Genomic DNA, 16,136 nt, shown 5'->3' on the forward strand with positions numbered 1-16,136 from the left:
GTTTGACCTCAGAAGACCATCAAAGCTAAGTCTGATCATGTTCCCTCCTGCCAGTTAGAAATGCATTTCCATATGGACAAGAACCCTTAGCTGACACAAGCTCGTACAGCACAGACCAGGAATTGATCCTGGAATCTTCCCAGTTTATATTGCTGAGACACTCACTGTCTTAATTAGCTGAACTATTGAAAGACAGTAAGTACTAGCACATTTTAAACTATATTCTTAATGAGCTGGATCTTGCAGTCAGCAGTGAAGCAATGGCGTTCACTGTCAACCTTGAAGAAAGCTGCTCAAGGTTTAGCGATCTCTCTGGTGCAGTCATCCCCTTTCTTGACATTAATTTGTATATTGCGGCAAGTCAAGGTGATCCTCAGGTGTCCAGCAGCAGTGATGTCATCAAGCAGGGTAAGCAACAAATCACATTGACGCATTCTCACAGACAGCACACCAGAAAGTAAAAATCATTGAAATCCCTTCACTTTTAATTTTAGATTTTTACAGATCGTAAAATAAATGATCGTGACATGAACTGGAATTCATGGAATTAAGATAGAAGTTAAAATATCATTTTAAAAATAATACTTTAAAAAGTTTAATTTCTCGTAATGGAGAAATTAGGCACTTAACAACATAAAATTAATCTTTCTGCATCGAGGCTATTTAGCAGTAATGATGAACTAAGTGCATTGTTAAAAACCCAGTTACACCTCAATCAACAAAGATTTTCAACGAACCTTTTTCATGAGTTTCTACAGTGAGTCTAAGAATGGCAGTTCTCACCAATTCGGTGATTTTCAGTTTTTCATTATTCATTGACCAGATGTAAACATCGATGGCACGGCCAGATTTATTACCCATCCCACATTGCCCTGAAGAAGGTGTGACAAGCCACCTCTTGAATACAACTGAGTGGCTTACTAAGGCAGCTAAGCATTGACTATATTGCTATGGGTCTGGAGCCACATATAGGCCAAACCTGGTCAGGATGGCAGATTTCCTTTCCTAAAGGACATCAGTGAGCCAGATGGGTTTTACAGCAATCCAATGGTTTTATGATCACCATGACTGATACTAGCCTTTCGTTCCAGATTTATTGAATGAATTGAATTTAAATTCTCCAGCTGCTGATTTCTAGTCCAATAACGTAACCACTATGCTATAAGACCCGACAATTGACTAATGTTTGGGGGACCTCAACAGCAACCCCTCTGAAAATGTGTAGAATCACTGACAGCTACTCCTGAATCTCTACATTTAACTGCACATGTGCAGACTCCAGAAGTTGCTGTCAGTTTCAGAGGAGTAATAATGGCAAAAGCTGACACTTTTGCTGTCATTATTAACTCAAAATTTAGGCCATTTTTAAAATTTATTTATTTTAAAAACTCTTTTTGATGGAGGGCACTGTTAATTGTAACCTTAGGGTCTTGTCCTTTCAAGTAGGAAACCCAAGTTACCTCTAGGTCCTAAGAGATGAGTACATTGGTCTCTGTTGGGACCTCTGCCAGATGGAGCAGAAAGAGGAACTAGTCAATAGGGCACAGTACTGGTTGAGTTGGCGGGTGCTGTTTGTGGATTCCATGGAAGAACACAGACTTGAGGGGAGAGTGTGGTGGAAGAGAAGCTTTGGAGGTTGAATTAAATCACACAAAAAAATTGCTACCCATAGAATTGTTTTTCTAAAAGAGTAATACTGCTTTGTTTGCTTTTAACTTGTCTCAATTATTTAAAAACTCTGTATAGATTGGACCTGACCCTGTTCACTGTCGAATTGACCGGAGGAGATTAGATGGTTACTGCCAGGCTTGTGCAGTGCTAACAGCCCCATCTGATAAAAATGAACTACAACTGACAACATACGGCCGTGTTCACCACTGCATTAAAGCCAGTAACTATCAGGTATAGTAGTACTTTACACGATAAATGTTAATTTAAGCATTTCCCACTCCATTGCAACATAGCATTTTCCTTTCTTTAATAGCACACTATAACTAAACTTTCTGCTGAAATACTGCTGTAAAATGAATGTTCTTTATGGCTCCCTATATGGAATCAATGTCATAGTGGCAGTTACCAACATAAAGGGGAATTGTATGGATTTGGCATGACACTTTTTATTTTTGTAGAGATCCTTGGAAGTAAATGATAGCCCAGTTCCTGACTAATTCATGAAACGTTATTTTTGGGTCTGAGGTAATCCTATGGATTTCATATTTCTTCCACACTTGAGTTTTCAAGGGGGCAACCAGGCACTTCAAAAGAACTTTCACAACCAAATGATGAGTGCACTGAAGTGTTTACACTTTCATTTTTAAATGAAAGGCAGAAAACCATTAACTTTTAAAGCAAAATCATCTCACTGAATAATGATTAGGATAAGGTGTAAAATCCAGTTTTCTCCATTCATGAGAAATTGTGAAGATTGTTTTTATTTCATCACTCGCGAATTGTTAGGTATAACTATTTATTGCATTGGTCCACATTGTTCATTGCTTATACACTATTGTGTTCTATATGTAGTGTGGTTACTCAAATTTATCTCTGTAAATGCTGGAGATTAATTTGAATGAGCGGATAGACTGTTTCACAACTTCACTGTGCCCTTTTCCATCCTGTTCAATAATGCATGGGTGGTAGCTCTGGTTCCCTGCACTCACTAAGCAATGCAGCCTGCCGCTGAAGTTTCATGGCATACCGACTTTGTTTATATTGGATCTTTTGTTTACTCACATCACTATCACTAGCAATCCACTGAACTTTGTACTCATTGGATGAAAAGTGTTAATATTGAGAATTAGAACACTTTCCCAATTTAAACCTCCACTGTCTGCGTCAAGCACTTTCATAGAAAATGCTGGAAAAACTCAGCAGGTCTAACAGCATCTGTGGAGAGAGAAGCAAAGTTGATGTTTTGAGTCCGTATGATACTTCTTCTGAAGAAGGGTCTCACAGACTTGAAACGTCAACTCTGTTTCTCTCTTCACGGATGCTGTTAGACCTGAGTTTTTCCAGCATTTTCTGTTTTTGTTTCAGATTTCCAGCATCCGCAGTAATTTGCTTTTATCAGGCATGTTCATGTTTAGTATAGCATGGCTGCTTGCGAAGTAAAGCTTTGTTCTGCCCCAGCAATGTGCCCCAAATCATTATTAGAGAAACCTGTCCCACTTCAAGATTTTTCTATTTCCAATGTAATCTGTCCTTTGGATTATCTAATTAGTGTTTTTTTTGGGGGGATTTTTTTCTCTTGTGGCTCATCCCCATTGGGCTGGATGGAGACTGCCCAGAATAATTTTATAAACGACTTTTATGAGCTGTGAACCATTCAGTTTTGTTTTGTTTCACTAATATATTTTTTTCCTTTTCCTTGCATACCTCTGGTTGCTTTCCCAGATATTTTCTCATGCTGCATTCGTATTGCAAAACCACCTTCTAAAGAAATAATGACTGAAGTTTTTATTGCTGTACACATCACCTTGTTTTGTAGGAAAATTTCTGTAGCAACTGGATTTCTATTTAGTTGTTTAAAAGTTGCAAATGGAGCTCTGCCCCTGTGATTCAGCAAGTCTGTCATTGAGACCATGAATACCCTAGGTTCAGTTAGTGGTCTCCACCGGGCTATTTGATATTGGATGGGGCAATGATAGAGATACTACAGTGTAGGACTGTACACAGAGAGTGAATGGAATATTACCCCTTAGGTCTGGCAGCAGATGTTTTGTATTTATTCGGTAACTGCATATCAATCCTCCTGCTTTATAACTTACTTTCCTTTCGCACTCCTGATTTAAGACCCGTTAAACAATATGGGGTGAATCGTTTCCTTTGTGAATTATACAGATGAAATGTAATGAACAATGGTATATGCTGAAACATTCTTCAACTTTTACAGGGATTGATTGAGATTTTTCTTGAAGACAACATAACCTTAAGCTTGTTGTCACACTTCAGGCATTCTGTCCTGAGAGAGCTTTACCAAATGGCTCAAAATGGGTAAGAATGTTCACAACTTCATCTGTGTGGTCAGTATTTAGAAAGGTTACTTATGTTGAGTTTTACAACAACAGTTATTTTTGTGGACAAGGTTGAAGATGTGGGAGAAAGAGACAACTTGTATGCTTAACAACATAAAGGACATTCATGTTAGGGAATAGAACACTGTTTTGCTCCCAGTATTACTATCAAATGTTCAGACAAGCTATAGTGCTTACCAGAGTCAAGCAAAGCTCTCATGTACTGTTTCAAAAAGGCTATCAATTTAGACTACCCTAGATTGTAGAGTATAAGTTGACCTTCTGAAACCTCAAAATCCTTCCAAAACAGAAATCGACTTAAATGCTGAGTATAAAATGTGAATGGGTGTGTTGGTGTAAGTGGCCGCCATTTTGAAATGTGGGAAAAAAGCATAATACTGATAATTCAAATTAAATCAATGTGACATGTTTCTCTGAAGGAATTAATTCTACAAGGATACATTAAACCACAATCAAAACATTTTAAAACTGTTCAATTTATTGTCTTAGGCATCTTATGCTAAGAGTTCATCGAATTCATTCCAAGTCACTTCGTCTGTGGCATCGTTCAGTTTCAGAATCATCCCTCCACAACAAACCATCTTTCTCTCCATCCAATAAATTGGACATTCCAAAATGTTTGAACGACCTGATGACAATTTGCATTAATGGTATCCCACAATTTGATGATGAAACCACACACAGCTTCAAGCTGGGCAGGATGCATATGTGAATGTTTTTTCTCTTGTCAACCTTCCATGCCAGCCTTCCATTCAGTATTCTTTGCTGCTACATGTATATAAAGAAAAACTTGCATTTATATGGTGCCCTTCGTGACTTCAGGACCTCACCAAACACTTCACAGCCAGTGAGGTACTTTTGAAGTGTAGTCACTGTAATATAGGAAATGCTACCAATTTGGGCACAACAAGGTCCCTCAAGCAACAAGATGATGATGATCAGATCACTTTTTTTGAGCATTGTTAATTGAAGGATAAATATTGGCAAGGGCACCAGGAATAACTATCTGGTACTTTTTAAAATAATGTTCTTGGATCATCTACATCCACCTGAGAGAGCAGGTGAGGTTTCAATTTAATATCTCATCTGAAAGCAGTAAAGCACTCCCTACGTATTGTACTGCAGTGCCAGCCTAGATTTTTGTCACAAGTCTCTGGAGTGGGTCTTGAACCCACAAGCTTTTGAGTCAGAGGCTGACTCTTGAGCTTACTTGTGACCTCACTGCCCTTTAGCACTTTTTTTTTGAACCTCATGCATGGAAGCAGTGTCAGTCCTCCTATTTTCAGATCACCATGCATGCATGCAGAGGTGATGAAAAGGAGTGACCAGAAATTGAGAAACAGAATGAATACTCAAAAAGCAGCAGAAAATGGAGTGTAAAGAAGGTATAATGGAACTGAGAAATTAATGAATGAGTCACAAACAGAGAAGAAAGAAGGGAAAAATGCAACATAAAGTATGTGTGAAGCATATATAAAGATGTAAAGGAAGAGGTATTCTGAACAGCGGAAAGCAAACTGCAAATGAGAAGGAAGCAAAAAATTGCAGACAAACAATTATGAGAAGAATGAGACTTTTTTTTTAGTTGTCCACATTGTACAAGTGACAGGAGAGCAACTAGTTCAGTATTTAAAAATCCTGTGTCAATGTTTGTAATATTGCATGTCAGTGTAATATTCTGCCTGCTATTATATCGTATCTCTAATGTTGATGTTTGATTCATGCCAGCCACATGACATGGGCAGATCAGAGTCACAAGGATGTCATTTCTTTCATTTTCAGCTTTCATATTTAGCTTTTTTTTAGCATTCTACATCGTAATATTTTTTTCTCTCACATGCCCAGGTCTTGACCCCTTCTCAAATTTTCAGCTCTGCCTTATATCAATCTCCAACCTCTCCAAAGTCCAGCCTTCTCAATTGCTGTACCTGGCCTGTCCTGCTTCATCCACTTTCAGGCAGATATCAACCCCAGGCAGTACCTGATCTGCTCTGGCCTGATTTTATTCTGAGGCAGAACCTGCTCAGACTCAGCTGTCAGCTAGAAATGCAGGCAGGCCATCTACTCTGGTAGCCATCGACCTTGCATGCTGAAGCTTGTCTGGTTAGAACAGAGAGCTGTAACTCTTAGCAGTTATTTTCCAAATGTTTATTCCTGAACACATCATGAGAGATCATTGTAAACGTAAGATTTTTGAAACCATGATGTAACAGCTTTGTATTCAGTAATTTTCTGAACCCCTTGAGTGTAATACTAACTTCTAATATTCCACCATTAGTCATTTATCAGCCGCCTACTGATGAGTCATTGTTTGTAAGAAATCAGTTAGACAATAAAAAGGTATGACTGGTGTCAACCTATTTCCCATTGGTTACAGGGATAGAAATTTGGAAGAAGTTTGTTTCAAAGTCTGTGTATGTAATACTGTGCGGAATGTCCTGGAACAGCAGGTGATTGGAGTAAGATTCCACCAACTGCTGCTAAAACCTACCAAAGAAAGAATTGATTTCCTGCTGGAGGTAAGGCCACAGTGAATGTGTTAACTGTTAGTGAAACTTCAGACCAAATGTAGATTTCATTGGTTAATAATGTTTAAAAGTTGAAGCATTACTTGGCAATTTTGTTTTTATTTCACACCCTGCTTCCTTTGACCACCCCGTTTTGTAAATCATTTTGCTTGTGACATAGCTAGCTGGTGTTACTCTTAAACCTATGACATGCTATGGTATTGAGCAGGTTCATGGATTCCAGCCCTCAAAGAAGGCCCATCAGGTACTTTATTGAACGCTTCACATGAGATTTTAGTGTGATCTGTTTAATCATCGAATCATTAGCCTTGTGCGTTAGCATTTTTTTCAGTCCATTGTGCCTGTGCAGGATCTTTGGAAGAGCTATTGAGTTAGTACCATTCACTTACTCTTTCATATTGCCCTCTAACGCTTTCTGTTCAAGTATTTATCCGGTTCCCTTTTGATAGCTCCTATTGAATCTGTTTTCACCACCCCTTCAGGCAGCGTGTTCCAGGTCATAACACTCGTGTGTTTTTTTTAAAATGTAACTGTGTCACCTCTGGTTGTCAGCCCTTCCGCCTCTGGAAACAGTATCAGAACCGTTAATGATTTTGAACACCCCTTTCTGTATCTTATCTGAAAATGTTGTACAAATCAAATAACAATTTGAGTGTCTCACATTTTAATGACTTAATTTCTAGCCATATGAAGCATTTTTGTTTTTATTTGACCCATTCTCCTTGCTGGAATACAAGTTCCATGGATGCTGTTTACTCTCTCAAGTGTTCATCCTTCATGTGTGAGCTTAAAAATTGGCAGTTTAATATTCCTGTGGAATATTAAAGTCATGCTTGATCCTATTCTTGACCTGTTGCTATGGTGCTATCCTTCTGGTAACTACAATTTGGTAAGGAGAGAGAAATCTATAACAAATATGCCAGTCCTTGCATGGTTCATTCCAATCTTAGGATGCGGTCAAGACCATAAGTGCCGGATAATGACTGGCTAGAAATACAAGAAACTAATTGAAATTTGATTGAAAGATGCTGATAGAACTCTTTAGAAAAGAGTAAGTTTAGTACAGATTTAAGTAAAGCATTAAGCACAGCTAAATTATCATCATTCTGACTTAATCTAATTAAATTTATAAAATTACTGTCTAAGACTAATTTATAACATTGTATTTTGTTATAATGTAAAAAAATCTTTGTGAGATTATAATGTTTGATTTCTTAGGCATGTGCACGGTCATTAAACCTGGATGAAGCTTCAGAAGATTCTAAAAGAAAGATGGCTGCTTTCTTAAAGTAAATACTTTTTTAAAATATACTTATCAATGTTCCCTTTGTCTAATTTCTATCTTCACCTCACCCTAACAAATTGAAAAGATGGGGGTTTGGGGGCACAGTGGTTCTGTTTCTGGATTAGTAATCCAGACGCTTGGACTAATGATTGGAAACACAAGTTCAAATCCCACCACAGAAGCTGGAGAATTTAAATTCAGCTAATTAAATAAATCTGGAATAAAAGACTAGTATCAGTAATGATGATCATGACACTACCTGATTGCCACAAAAACCCATCTTGTTCCTTAATGTCTTTTAGGGATAAAAATGTGCCATTCTTACCCAGATCTAGCCTATATATGCGACTGCAGACCCACAGCAGTGTGGTTGAACCTTAACAGCCTCCTGAAATGACCTAGCAAGCACTCAGTTGTCAAGAAGGTAGCTCACCATCATGTTTCCGAAGGCAATTAGAGATGGGAAATAAATGTTGGCCTTGCCAGTAGCGCCCACATCTGTGACTGAATAAAAAAGACCAGTCTACTACTAAAGTTTTTATCAAGAATTTTTTTTGAAAGATATTATCTTCCTTTCCACATCTTGCTGTCTTTGTGGGGTCCAAGCAGACAAGCTAGTCCGGAGTGGTACTGTACAGTTAATTTTCAAGGGCAGCACAGGATACTCTGTGACAGCTGGTTTTTACACTTTTTTGTTCCTCAAATCCAATGAAAAAGTTTTTTGGCTTGGATTTCCTCATAAGTGCAGCTGCAATTGGGAGCTCCCTGAATCTGAGGGATAAAAACCTACAACTCACCATACATGTTGCTCCCTGATGCCTTGCTATCTTTTCAATTTTTTTATGTTCCTGTGAAAGTCCATTTTGGACAGTAGCTCAGCGTGTAGGTGAGCTAAAATAACACTGTCTCTGTTACGCCATGTTGAGATCTCTGTTGATCTCAAACACAAGATATGCTTAACAGAATTTGGTGTGTGTATTTAGTGCAGCTTTGACCATTCTGAAAATTTCATGATACACTAGCAGCAATTGATGGACTGAATTAATTAAAGCTTGTGTGGATTTGTGTGCATCCTTGTTTTTATTTCAGACTGCTATTGTCTTAAGTTCTAAATATCCAGGGAAAAGTACTACCATAGTCTGTGCTCCCTTCCCCCTCTGCATCCGTACTGTATTGAGATTGAGGCTTATTGCACTATTTACTATTCTAAACCTTTCTCTGAGATGTGTTGATATGGGAGCAAAAATGTAATAAGCATTCGAATATTAGATAGTGTCATGAGTCATCTGGGTCATTACTTAGAATGGCATTAGGCAGTAAACGTGATACAAAATTTTGTTAACGCTTCTGCAGGATTTTGTGCCAAAGTTTGGATGACCCTCAGTTTGTTTTCATGATTTCCTCACATGATATGTGTATGAGATTGTTGAAGGATGAAGAACGGAAACTACTCCTTGATCAAATGAGAAAGCGATCACCTCGCATTAATATTTCAACCAAACCGTTGACTGTTTTCTATGATATACCCGGTGAGTCTGCTACTGAACTTGTAGCAAATCTATAAATATAACAATGGTTAAAATATTTTTGAATTTCAGATCAGTCAATATAGTTGTATATTTCTTCTGAGTGTGAGGATAGTTTCTCAAGTGCTAGCACAACCTCACCCACCTCCCTCAGCCCTTCCACTGTTATTAAATTATCAGATTGCTTATCCAACATCCAGTACTGGATGAACAGAAATTTCCTCTAATCATGTATTGGGAAGATCAAAGCCATAGTTTTGGTCACTGCTCCCAACTCCATGAGCTAGCTGCGGACTCTTATCCATCTCCTTGGCAACAGATTAAGCTAGTCTGCAACCTTGAAGTCATATTTGACCCTGAGATGAGCTTCTGACCTCATATTCATGCCATCACAAAGATACCTATTTCCGCCTCCAGAATATTGCCTGACTTCGTCCCTGTCTCAGCTCATCTGCTGCTGAAGCCTGTTGCCTCTAGACTCGACTGTTTTAATAGACTCCTGGTTGGTTTCCCACATTCTACCCTCTGTAAGCTTGAGGTCATCCAAAACTCTGCTACCGGTGTCTTAACTCGCACAAGTCCCATTGCCCTATGCTCGCTGACCTACATTGGATCCCGGCCAAGCAACATCTTGATTTTGAAATTTTTACCCTTGTTTTCAAATCTCTCCATGGCATCTCCATATCTCTGTTATCTCCAACAGCCCCACAACCCTCCCAGATATCTGCAGGCTCTTCTAATTCTGGCTTCTTGTGCATCCCCAATTTAAATCACTCCACCATTGGTGACCATGCCTTCAGTTGTCTAGGCCTCGAGCTCTGGAATACCCACCTTGCACCTCTCTGCCTCAGTTTCCTCCTTTAAGACACTCTTTAAAATCTGTCACTTTGACCAAGCTTTTGACCTGATATCTCTTGGTGTCATACTTTGTTTTATAATGCTCTTGTGAAGTGCCTTGGGATATATAAATATAAGGTATTATGTAGAGGTATTATATAGAGAAAACTATGTGCAGGAGAGAAAAAAAAAACAGGGGTTATCTTTGCATTCAAGGATAATCATGGAATAGTGAGCAATTGTGGCAGACAAGAGCAGGACCTGATAATGCTTTAAGTGATCCAACCAGATTTGGCAGTGAATGACTAAACCAGTTGTCTGCTATATATGTCAAGTCTGCGCCCCTTGGTCTTATGGGTGTGGTTGAGCAGACCTGTAGCTGCAAAATGTTCTGTTGAATGAAAGGCCAAAGGCCAGTTGAGATTTTGACTGTGCAGTTGTAAGTGAATTGGGAGCTCTATTTTTAACCAGGGCTGGGCACAAGGGAAAGGAGGATAATGGCGGAAAGCAGTACAAGCAAGTGATCAAAGTTACTTACCTAAATTCATTATCAAATCTTCTCTATTTAAAGGTATCATTATAAAAATGTTATGGTACAAGCTGTGTCTTTAAAGCATGTGCATTTAAACTTATGATTTGAGTGAGCTAACTTTGCGCATAATTATATTTTCTAGCATCAGCCAGTGTCAATATTGGTCAACTGGAACACCAGCTCATCCTAACAGTTGACCCAGGGAGAATTCGACAAATTCTGATTGAGCTTCATGGAATGACATCAGATCGGCAATTCTGGACTGTTTCCAACAAGGTGAGTAATTGAATTTTTCCTAAGTGGCACTGGACCATTGTAAATACTCTACAAACTTTGATTTCCAATATTTTATCTTGTAATATTCATACAAAATCATTTTTGTTTCAGTGGGAAGTGCCAACAGTTTATGGTGGAGTTATTCTTGGCATCAAAGATAATCTGACCAGGGATTTAGTTTATATCTTGATGGCTAAAGGTCTACACAGCATTGCAATTAAGGTTAGTCTTGAACTGCATAGCTTTCAAATATTGAAATAACGCAAACTTACTTTGTGACTCCCAAGAAGAACTAAAATTTCTCGGTACTTTCACTTTGCAATGATGTTTCCATGTATCCATTTATATTCTTCTGATAATACTTGAGCTTATTTTTTTAAATTTTGTGCAGCTTGTCAAAATCAATCCACATTTTTCATGGTGGGTAAAGAATGTTTTTAATCATTTTTCTTTAGTTATTATAAAAAGCTTCTAAATTGTTTCAGCAACTGCTATAGATATTAAATAAAAACAGGGCATGAAATTACTTTTCCGGTTGTCTTGACAGTGTTGCAAGCCAGTTTCAATTGGAATTCTAATACATAGAAAGTCATTTGGCCTACATCTAACAACATGTATTGCTCCACGTAAATCAGGCTTGCCATCTGCATTGTGAATATTGAATTGCTTGGTTGTTTCTTTCTTCCTTGTTGTTTATTGGTTTGTCTGTTTTTCATTTCTAATTAATTTCTAATACTGGTTTCAACAGCATAAAACCATCACATTTCTACCTCTCTCCAGTTCCGAAGACGAGCCATATTGGACTCTAAATGTTAACTCTGTTTCTCTCTCTGCAGATGCTGCCCGACCTGCTGAGTTTTTTCAGCATTTTCTGTTTTTATTACAGAGGAGATTTGCCAGGATAATAATAGATGAGGGCCTGGAGAGGTTAGGGCTTTTCTCCTTGAAATGGAGAAGGTTAAGAGGTGACCTGATAGCTTTCAAGGTGAGAGGTTTTGACAGAATAGATAAAGATTATTCCCTCTGATGAGTGGGTTAATAACTAGAGGTCATAAATTTAAAATTATTAGCAAAATATCCAGAGGAGAGTTTTTTCCCCCCAGAGTTGTCAGGATCTGTAACAACCTGAAAAGCGGTTGGAAGCTGATTCCATAAATAATTTTAAAAGGGAGTTGGATAGGTACTTGAGGAGAGGAACTTAGGGTTACTGGCAAAAAGGCAAGGCAGTGGGACTAAGCAGTATTGCTACTTTAAAGAGCCAGCACAGGAAATGACTAACCAAATGGCAGCCTCCTGTGTTGTTAGTTTCTCTGATCCTGCAACTAACATAGGAAGCGCAGCAAGGCATTGCTACGCTGTTGTGGGTACTGGAGAGAGAATTACCTATTGAGAGAGGAATTGGGGTGGTTGGGTACTTTGAGAGTCTGTTGGGAAGGAGCAAGACATCCAATAGGGATGGGAACAGTAGATAATGGGAATGAACTTTTGTATGGGGGCATCTCGAGTTCTGCTTGCAAAGACTTGATTACTGCTAGGGCACAGCAGTATGACAAAGCATAGCCTCTACCTTTTCATGCCGTGGGACACTTAAATTTAGCAATAGAACAGAATTTTGGGTAAATGAAAAAGAGAAAAGAAGTTTAATTGACAGTCTGTATTTACACGATTAAGGAAGGACATTTAGGCACATCTACTTTAAAAGTAGGTAATAGTTAACCAGCTTTAAGTCAGTACTTGAGCAGCTTTAAAGTTTTATTTTGTAGCTGATATTGGGAATAAAACAGGTTTTACACTTCTTACCATTTCTAAAGAGGAAGGATTAAAGCTACCTCTACTCTGTTGTAATATCATGTCTTTATATCAACCTCGAAACAGCATACCATTTTGAAGGTTCTGTTTCCAAAATTAGCACTTTAGTTCAGATAGTTCATGATGACAGAATTAGTTTGAGACTGTTGCAGATCATTTTGTTAGGATCTTCTTAAATCATTGGAAGCGATTCAAAGCTTCAAGGGACAGTGGGCGGAAATTTTCATTTTGGAAGCTAAGTGCAGTGGTGAGTCGGAAAATCGGCATGATTCCTGCTGGGTGTCAGGGTTTCATGCCCGATCTTCTGCCTTTCAGCTCACTGATTTTGCACCCGTGAGGAGCACGTCGAATCTTGTGGTGGAGCAGGCAGTGATCCATCCACCCCGCCATGACCACATCAGCTTCAACATCCGGACCCCATATTTAAACGCTGTACAACGATTCACTCACTGCAGGCTATAACCTCCAGATCGCAAAAAAAACAATGTCCCAGAGAAGGCAGCAAACTTCAGTGATGCCTCCCTGGAGACTTTCCTCCAGGTGGTTGAGGGAAGGCGGGAGGTCCTCTTTCCGAAGGATGGGAGCAGGAGGCCCTTGCATCTGATGACAGCAGCCTGGGAGGAGGACGCCAGGGAGGTAAGCACCCATGATGTCCAAAGAAGGACCCGCCTTGTAATGCAGAAAATGGATGAATGGTCTCATCTGTTCCTCCAGGGTAAGTCAGACTTTTACTCATTGCAAAGTCATGCTCTCAAAAGGGCATCAGGCAGTCCAAGGGTTAGAATCCACATACAATCAGCAGATGGCTCATCAACACTCAATGTGTCATAGCCACTTAAAGCTCACCATCTCATGTAAGATCCTGCACAAATGGCATCTTAATCCCTTACTGGGGCAGGCTCAGCGCACACAACAGGCATGCAAGGTTCTGGCCTACTCTTTCATCGATAGTGCTCACACTCAATCCATCTTTTTTTATGCAGGATAAGATATCCCACAAGAGGGAGAGATCCAGGAGCTCAGGACCCTCACCCTATTCGAGGAGCAGGCTGCAGAGCTAGCAGGGGAAGACATTGACCACGCCTGCGTGGAAGGCGAGATCGGCCTCCCCAACGTCCCAGTGAGGAAGCATCCATTACACAGCAGCAACATGCGGACAATGACTGTGAGTGATGTGTAATGTTTGAGCCTGCCTAATCAATCACCAATTCTCTCTTTTCTCCATTCCAGGTACCAGCAAGAATAGGGGGAGGACATCATCCTCTGCAAGCGAAAGTCCCAGCCTCTAAATTACCTCGGTGGAGGAAGAAGAGGGCCCCACACGTTTACAACCATCATTGTGTTCACCTGCACCCTCCACCAACACAGATACACACACTTCGGTGGACCTGTTCTAGAGTAGGCTTTGGTTCACAATTTGGTGATCATTCTCACAGACACTGGTCCACAGCAAGCAGAGGCAGTGACAGCTGAGATCTTTCGCACCTGTAGGACGGCTGGAGACCATGCCCCTGCAGAATCCAAGTCTGATGACAAGCATCTCAAAACAGCCCTCCGACAAACATTGGAGATGCATAGAGAGGTAGGGGAACATCAGGCAGAGTTGTCAGAGGCCGAATGGGACAAGGGATGGAGCAGCCAGTATGCATTTTCTCTGATGTCATGGCTCCAACATGAAAGTGCATCAAAGTCTTCATGGGAAGGGTGGCGGCTGCCTTGGAGATTCAGGCCCAGCAGTTCCCACCAGATTTGCATTCAGACCTGCACTTCATTGCTCTAGCCATAAGTGGGATCCAGCACTGGCTAGGCGGAAGGGGAACGGGGATCCTCGACCTTCCTGGTGCCTCTTCTCCTCAAGGAGTCAGAGAGGGGCCATCGGGTTCCCATAAGGAAGAGGAGTGCCAGCCAGACACCCTGGGGGCAACCACCCAAGACACTCCAAGGGTACCCTGCTGCTCCAACTCCCCTCTGCAAGTGACCCCACTGCCTCCAGCAGGCCAGGCTAAGGAGGCCATACCTGCTCCAGAGCAGGAGACCCTGAGCAGGGTTGGGCCCTCAAGGGCGCCCGTCAAAGTCATCCCATGCAACAGCTGTCTCCATCTCTGCTGCAGCAGTGGGGCTGCACCTAGACATAGTGGTAGGGTTTGAAAAATTAAAAAGTATTGGTGCATACTAGTGGCACGGGTGTTCACTCATTGCACTTTTGTAAATGCATTGTGCTTTATTCCTTCTCTAAATCTCATGGATTCAGTGGAAATTCAAATGATGCAATGTTCCACATGCATTCGGGGGACAAACATGCCCCCCATCCCCCATCTGGAACTTCAGTTGCATTGATTTCTACATGATCTCATCGCAGTGAGTAGCCTTTATTTCCATATCTGCGCCATCAGCAAAGGCACATAATATGTGATCAAGATGGCTGGCTAATATGCTGCCTGTCACCCTTAAATCCTAGGCAGGCAATCTTCAATGGTACTGAAGATCTGTGCTCCAGAACTTGCTGCACCCTTAGGCAAGCTGTTCCAGTACAGTGACAATACTGGGATCTACCTGGCAATGTGGAAAATTGCCCAGGTCTGTCCTGCACCAGAAAGCAGGACAAATCTAATGTGGCCAATTACGTGCCCCATCAGCCTACTCCCAATCAGTAAAATAATGGATGGGGTCATCAACAGTGCTATCAAGCGTCATTTGCCTGGCAATAACCTGTTCACTGACGCTCACTTTGGAGTCACTCAGCTCCAGACCTCATTACAGCCTTAGTTCAAACATGGACAGAAGAGCTGAACTCCAGAGGTGAGGTGAGAGTGACTGCTCTTGACATCAAGGCTGCATTTAACTGAGTGTGGCATCAAGGAGCCCTGGCAAGACTGGAGCCAATGGCAGTCAGGAGGAAAACTCTCCACTGGTTGGCATCATACCAGTACAAAGGAAGATGGTTGTGGTTGTTGGAGGCCAATCATCTCAGTTCCAGGACATCACTACAGGAGTTCCTCAGGGTGTTGTCCTGGGCCCAACCATCTTCAGCTGCTTCATCAATGACCTTCCACCATAAAGTCAGAAATAGGGATGCTCGCTGATGTTTGCACAATGTTCACTCTTTGCAACGACTCAGATACTGAAACAGTGGGTTGAATTTTGCTGTCGGCGAGCAGGGGGCGGAAACCGCTCGCCGACGTGTAAGATGACGCGGGATGACGTCGGGGTGAGCCCCCGAAGTCATCCCACCCCATTTAAATTTTTAAGGAAGGCAGGGCACAGCCAAATCAGCTGTGCACCCGCGAACCTGTCATTGGCCAATTGAGG

General features: G+C 40.8%; 1 protein-coding gene across 3 annotated transcripts in view; it reads left to right on the top strand.

Moving 5' to 3' along the window:
- Positions 1 to 16,136, top strand: part of ints8 (integrator complex subunit 8) — a 111,579-nt gene that overhangs the window by 47,112 nt on the left and 48,331 nt on the right. For all 3 annotated transcript variants that reach the window (XM_078540802.1, XM_078540803.1, XM_078540804.1), the window contains exons 9-15: positions 1,747 to 1,902; positions 3,893 to 3,993; positions 6,412 to 6,553; positions 7,781 to 7,851; positions 9,201 to 9,376; positions 10,885 to 11,018; positions 11,130 to 11,240. In XM_078540802.1, coding sequence (XP_078396928.1) covers positions 1,747 to 1,902; positions 3,893 to 3,993; positions 6,412 to 6,553; positions 7,781 to 7,851; positions 9,201 to 9,376; positions 10,885 to 11,018; positions 11,130 to 11,240 — 891 coding nt within the window. The remainder of the gene's footprint in view (positions 1 to 1,746; positions 1,903 to 3,892; positions 3,994 to 6,411; positions 6,554 to 7,780; positions 7,852 to 9,200; positions 9,377 to 10,884; positions 11,019 to 11,129; positions 11,241 to 16,136) is intronic.

This window comes from Cetorhinus maximus, chromosome 4 (genome assembly GCF_964194155.1).
Source record: "Cetorhinus maximus chromosome 4, sCetMax3.hap1.1, whole genome shotgun sequence".
Lineage (NCBI taxonomy): Eukaryota > Metazoa > Chordata > Chondrichthyes > Lamniformes > Cetorhinidae > Cetorhinus > Cetorhinus maximus.